Here is a 6,720-nt window from a genome sequence, read left to right as displayed (position 1 = left end):
AACACGGGCGACGTTATATTAAAACGTCCATTGGCCATTTTTAGTCAAACTTAGCAGCTTTAACATGGATTCCCAGCACCACCCAGGAGTTGTGGTCTGGGTGGCAGTATGCGCACAGGAAATGTAACTCACACATCGAGCTTTCTAGTAGTCTGTGGGCACAAGCCTGCTGTGTGTCGATTTTGACACTCTTTACTTATGTCCCCATCTTCCTCTATGAAAAAAAAAAAACTGTACCTCAGACATGTTTATCCATCCCTTGAGCGGTTTCTCTGACGTCCCTTCTGTTTTATTGTTGAAGTATTTTGTGGTTCTAATTGTGAAAGCATAAATTGTGTAAAGGGAGAGAGAGAGAAAAATCTTTCTTTAAAATGCACTATTATTATATTTTTTACATTTTTTTTTTATTATGGTTTTCGTAAAAGTATTAAGCAGCACAACTGTTTTTAGCATGGATAATCACAACAATTTTTTCTTTAGCAGCAAATCGACATTCGACAAGGATCATGTCACACTGAAGACCGGAGGATCGATGCTGAAAATTAAATTAAATTTTAAACTATATTCAATTTTTTTTAAATAATTCACAATAATGCTGTTTTATAGTGTTTATAACTTTGAATGGTAATATATGTTTATAAGACACTGGGCTTCAAGTCCTTCTTTTTTTGCATCAGCTGATACTTTTCTTTTATCTTGTCTTGATGAAAACCTGCAGAATTGATCAGTTCAGCCTCTGGTATATGCAAAAGCACTGTGTGATAAATCTGGTTTAAAAAGATCTGCATTAATTAGCACTAGATCAAAGTCTCCTGCTTTTTTTTTTTTTTTTACGTTCTTCTGCTCTAGCCACATGTGGTTCACAGACTCAGCCCAGGCATATGGTTTTATTTAGCTTTGTGGAAAGGTTAAATAGGAAACTTGGATAAGAGAAAAGGCACTGAATCTTTTTATATGATGAAATTTTGAAAGTTTCTGGGGCATTTTAAAACATACATGTAAAAACTTATCAGTCTTTTGGTTTGCAAGGTCTTGGCGTAGACGGATCTTGGCTGTTACACTGCGTTTGCCTCTATTAGCTGTTTAAACACAGTGGTTTGTGTAGGGCTAATTCTCTTGAATAAAAAGCCTGCACCAGACTCCTTTAGATACTGGCACCAGACAAATTGCATTGCATTTTGTCTTTTTTTTTTTTTTTGTCTTTTCTGATTGTGAGCCACTCACAGGGTGCAAACAGAAAATACTGAAATGAGTGAATGTCTATTAGAAACACAGTTTGAGCATTAGTTTGGTCAAATAAAAGAGTTTGACTGAGACACACCAATACAAGATGACAAAGAAAAAAACCTTTATTGGTTAAATTGCTTTTTCACAGATTTTGATTAATGTCTGTTTTTGTTTGATAGCTCGGTTTTTCCACTGTCATGCGCATTGTACAACATTAGATTCCCGTGGAATTACATTACATCAGTTTTGTTCTGATTTATAACCCAATTTGCACTAACTTACCAGATGCAAAATCTTGCCTTAGCCACTCAACATTCCAAACCCAAGGATTCTGTGAGAACACTGTTTAAGTGTAGCGATTTTATGCCTCGTAGTGTGTTGTAAAATAAATTAGTTACGTGCATAACAGAGAACTTTTCGTCATTTTTTTGCATCAAATAACACCCTAGCCAAAATCTCAGTGCAAACACCATTGTAGCTGAAAAATCCATGAGCCTCTGCAAATGAGTACCAATGAACTATGATGCACAATTTGAAAAATCAAAAGAAAGAATGTCCATAATGAAATTTAATCTATTAGTGTTTGGTAGTTGTGGAGCTACGCTGGCATATATCTCTTAATATAACTGACTAAATATTAGTCCAGCTCTAAAAGCAGTCTTCTAAAAAAAAAAAAAAAAAAAAAAAAAACTCACATTTGTGACATGGTTAGCTTGATTTACAGTACTAAAACTCTATCTCTCAAGCAGCAATGATTACATTGAGTTAAAAAGGTCATTCACTTCAGAGTTAAGACGTTAATTCTACTTATTCTAATTCAAAACTAGTTCATTCCGTCTGCCCTCCAAAAAGAAACAAAAAGGAAATTAAAATGGATTTTTTTTTTAAGAGAACAAAAACAAGGCCTTTCTCTCGCACACTATTAAAGAAAATTTCATTAAAAATCGAAATGCCAAAAAGAAAATGAAGCCGCGTAACAGTGGGTACAGCAGCTCAGTCCACAAATAGACATTTCTGTCTCATACCACCACCCAGAAATCAACAAATATCATCAACTAACAGAAACCAACACCACATAAATTCAAAGTTTATCAGGAAAATGACGGTCCACTATGATTAATCAAAAATAAATGTATTTGCTGATGAATGTATTGCTGAAATTTGGATTATTGTCAATAAATATGCACTTGGATGGTATTAATTATGTAGCCATGACCTTGAGTAGTAGTCAATCTTCATCTAGTGGTGGATGTCCTGTTAATGGTAATGAATAAATAAATATTAATTTGTGACTGTGAACACTCTGTTGGACGATGTGGATTTGAGGTCATGTGATGTAATAACCGGGATGGCCTGTAGGGGGGTTAAAACACAAATCTACAACTAGTGCAACTTGTTAAAATGGAATTGTTGTGTGGCATTTTAATAAACCCAATACTAGTAAGCACATCAAAATCAATCACATCACCAAGGCATATTCTGGTGGGCAGAATTGAGAGATGCGCCAGGTATGGCCCCGTTTGTGCCCCTCAGAGTCCCCGCTGGCTGTTCGGTTGTTAGGACATGTTAGCTCTGCTAGTTTCAACATCATTATTAATGAATAGTACCTCCAGCAGTGTGAGTAATTTTATGTCTCTGTATCGACTAGAGTCAAGAGTGAGGAACTTGTGCGGATGAAGCCCCACCCCCTCAGTACAGGAAATGAGCGTGTCTCATTGCCTGGGTCAGTCCTCTAGTGTCGTGATGTGGCACAGCTAGACGTCCAGGTCATCAGGCCTCGCTCGACTGCTCATTCGGCTGCTGGCACGGCTGCATGGCCGCGCGTCTATCAACGCCAGCGGCTGCAGCTCGTGGCCCGGTGTCAGTTTCTTGTGCTCGTGAGTGTCGTCAGGGTACTCGAAGGCCTGAGCGTGCGAATTGGAGATGGTGCTGCCGTTCTGGCCCAGACGGTTCTGTTCTGTGCTGTAGTTGGCCCAGTTCTGCTCGTTGGCCTGCTTGTTGTAATTGCGACAAGAGTTGGTCCGCTCGCCGGTGGCTAGCTTGTAGCCCGGAGGCGACATTGGCGAGAGTGGCGCGGTCGGCGAGGAGCAGCCGTTGTAGTACGCGTATTTGGTCGTGGACAGTTCCTTCGGCGTGGGGCTCAGGGTGCCGGTGGGGAACTGGTTTTGGCGGCCTTTCACGCGGTCCTTGATCCGTTTGAAGAGCACGTAGACGAGCTCGATGATGTTGAGCAAAAGTGACACGAGCGAAACCACCAGCATGAAGACAATGAAGATGGTCTTCTCCGTGGGGCGGGAGAGGAAACAGTCCACCCGATGGGGGCAAGGCGAGCGCTCGCACGTGTACACGGCGGCCAGGCTGAAGCCGTAGATGTACCACTGGAGCAACAGGAAGCCCACCTCAAAGATGGACTTGAAAAGGATGCTGACGATGTAGGTGCGCAGCAGGGCACCCTTCATCTTCACCTTGCCGTGCTCCTCCAGGCCATGCTTGAACTTCTTGAGCTCGATCTTCTTGAGATGGAGCTCGACGTCACCGCCGTCGTTCTGCACGGCCTTCAGCTCCTCCTCCCTGCGGTTGAGCTTCTCCTCCTTGCGCATCAGATAGAAAACGTGCGCCAGGTACAGGAGCGTCGGCGTGGACACGAAGATGATCTGAAGCACCCAGAAGCGCACGTGCGAGATGGGGAACGATTTGTCATAGCAGACGTTCTCGCAACCGGGCTGCTGGGTATTGCACTTGAAAGCCGACTGCTCGTCACCCCAGGCCGACTCCACTGCCGTTCCCAGAACTAGGATCCGGAAGATGAAGAGCACAGAGAGCCAGATTTTCCCTCCGGCTGTGGAGTAGGCCTGCACCTTGTCAAGAAGTCTTCCCAATGCACTCCAGTCACCCATCTTGAGGGAGTTCTAGTGGAAAATAGAAAGCTGAGATGTAATAAAATGTATTTAGACACTTTTGGAGACTTCAGTGACACTTGTATGCCTGAATATCATCGCATTAGATGCAAAATACCAAAGTGACATGTCTGAACGGATAATATTTCACTTTGATTTTTTTTCTGTCATTTTTAATCAAACAGTCCATCACTTTTAGTGGATGTCATATTCGTATATACACACAGACACACATACACACACATTTGTTTCTGTGAATTGAGGTGAATTTCCATAGACTTCTATTACTTTTATACTCACCAAACTATATTTTTATCCCTTAACCCTAAACCTTCCCCTTACAGAAAACCTGTTTGCATTGTTACACTTTCAGATAAACATCATTTAATATTTTTTTTATATTTTTCCCTCCCTCGTGGGGACCGCAAAATTTCAGGTTTTACTATCCTTGTGGGAATATCCACATCCATTCGGTCCTTAAACAAGCACACACACACACACACACACATATAGTTATGTAATGCAAAGCAAGTGGCCACATGTAGTGTATTTTCCTGTATATGAAGCACATGATGAAAGTGTTAGTTTCAGCACCTGCTGAGGATGTTATTATGAAAATAATCATGACAGTGACCTCAAGATTATCATAATATAAACTACACCTGGTCTCAGATAGCTCAGATAACAAACATGTGGCTCACACACGGAGGGGTTCGGTTTGAGGTTGTAAAGATAACTGCCAGCAATGCGAGGATGTGCCGTCTTTTGCTTTGTGAAATACAGTATCTCAAGCAATTGCTACCATGACAGAAAGTGGCTCATTAACTGCTGATCAAAACCTTTTAAATGCCATGAAGAAAACATGACTAAGCTTCTAGGAAAACTGAGAATTTAAAGATCCTTGTTTATTTAGCAAGATGTTGGTCCCTCCAGTCACATCAGAGATGTTTAAATAATGAACAATAACATTCACTTGAAATCTGAATAGAATTGGGCTGCAAGTCTTTGATTAAATCCTCTGCGCCGCATGGAAAATCAAATATCATAAGGAACTGTTTAAAAAGTTCTAAAGAACCGCCTGATTCATGTGGTGCAGGCATGAAGCAGAGCATCACTTCAATATCCTGGACAATTTGTGGGTCTCGTGGCACTAATAAAAAGTTTAAATGGGGTATGTGGAATGTAGGCTATATTATAACAGTGTTAAAAGTACATAAAGACTTTAATATGTGTCTTCAATAGCTCAATGTCACATTCTAATGAATTTTGATCTTTATATAGTAAAGTATATAGAATAATAACTGTTTGTTGCATTTATTTAAACACATAAAAATCAAAGTTGTCATTACATCCACTGCACAAAATAATGTAGGAATGTTTGGGACTTATAGGTTAAAGTCCTGCCACAATCAAGCCGCTTAACATTGTATTGAGGGACTGAACAGCGCCCCCTACTTGGCAGCTTTCAGGCGAAACGGATCGTTTTTTTTTCACCAGAAAGTCCTATTACAGTTCTAAAAACAAAAGAAGAAAAGACCCACAGTTGTTTTTCGTCGTATTTTATGAGACAAAACTGTTGTTATAATTAGTTCCTATTAAATTAATGGTTTTGATTCCTGTTTACGTTTTTCTTCAAAACTTTTTGCCACACACAAAGTTTTTCTTTTTTTAAATATCTGTTATTTAATATTTTTTTTTAATTACTGAAATGCCTTTTAAATTACCTATATGAATAAAATGCGAAAATATGATAGATCGAACCATGTCACTATAATTTATTTTCATAAGATTTACGATAATCACATGAACTTCTGAACTCAAATGTTAAGTTCAAATGTAATATGATAAGAGGCATTTAAAACGTAAAAACTCTTTAAAAGTAACTTTCCATTGTGTTGCTCAGTTCTGCATATTAGTGCCGCTATGAATAAATAAATAAATAAATAAAAAGTTCTGAAAAGTCTTAAGACTTTCTGTAAAAACTTACATGGAGAGCAGTAAATAGAGGAGAGCCCTGTTATGGACTTACTCCGTCACTCCGAAGATCAGTCACCAAATCCAAGTAAGCGACTATGGAGAAACTGAGGAACACTTGTCAAACTTTCCCTGCTTATAAGAGACTCAGAGGGAAGAGAGTGGAAAGCAGACGCACAAAAAGTTTGGCAAGGTCACATGACTGGGTACGTCACAAGAAAGAGTTTTTGGATCCTCCTCACGCACTCTTTAGCTTGGTGAACTCAGACGAACAAATGTTTCTCTCGGAAAACTTGTTTTATAAACAAAAATTGACAATGATGATACAATATAAATTGCATATTAATAAATATCGCATACTATAATGGCATTTCTAACGTGATTGAATCTTTAAAGCAGGAGCAGTCGGGAATTTCTATGATTATCCGAATTTAATAATCCCTAAAAGGGAACATTTGATAGCCTACCTTAGAGAATATAAATATATGTCTATAAAAAAAAAAACATTACTTTAAACATTATTCTTGTTTACTGCTGTTTTAATTTGACATATTCAGTAAATATTAAAAGTAATTTAAGTGTTGTAATATGAGAAATATTTAATATAAAATATATTATAAAT

General features: G+C 38.9%; 1 protein-coding gene across 1 annotated transcript; it reads right to left on the bottom strand.

Annotated features, from left to right (window-relative positions):
- Positions 1-1,324: 1,324 nt before the first annotated feature.
- LOC127984328 (gap junction alpha-1 protein) lies at positions 1,325-6,302 on the bottom strand. Its single transcript, XM_052586919.1, has 2 exons — positions 6,112-6,302; positions 1,325-4,136 (listed from the first exon to the last, which is right to left on the bottom strand). The coding sequence occupies exon 2, from the start codon at positions 4,122-4,124 to the stop codon at positions 2,982-2,984; it is 1,143 nt and encodes a 380-aa protein (XP_052442879.1). The 5' UTR covers positions 4,125-4,136; positions 6,112-6,302; the 3' UTR covers positions 1,325-2,981.
- Between the last annotated feature and the right edge of the window lie 418 nt (positions 6,303-6,720).

The sequence above is a fragment of the Carassius gibelio genome, chromosome B20, assembly GCF_023724105.1.
Source record: "Carassius gibelio isolate Cgi1373 ecotype wild population from Czech Republic chromosome B20, carGib1.2-hapl.c, whole genome shotgun sequence".
NCBI classification, from domain to species: domain Eukaryota; kingdom Metazoa; phylum Chordata; class Actinopteri; order Cypriniformes; family Cyprinidae; genus Carassius; species Carassius gibelio.
This window is presented reverse-complemented; position numbering and strand designations above follow the sequence as displayed.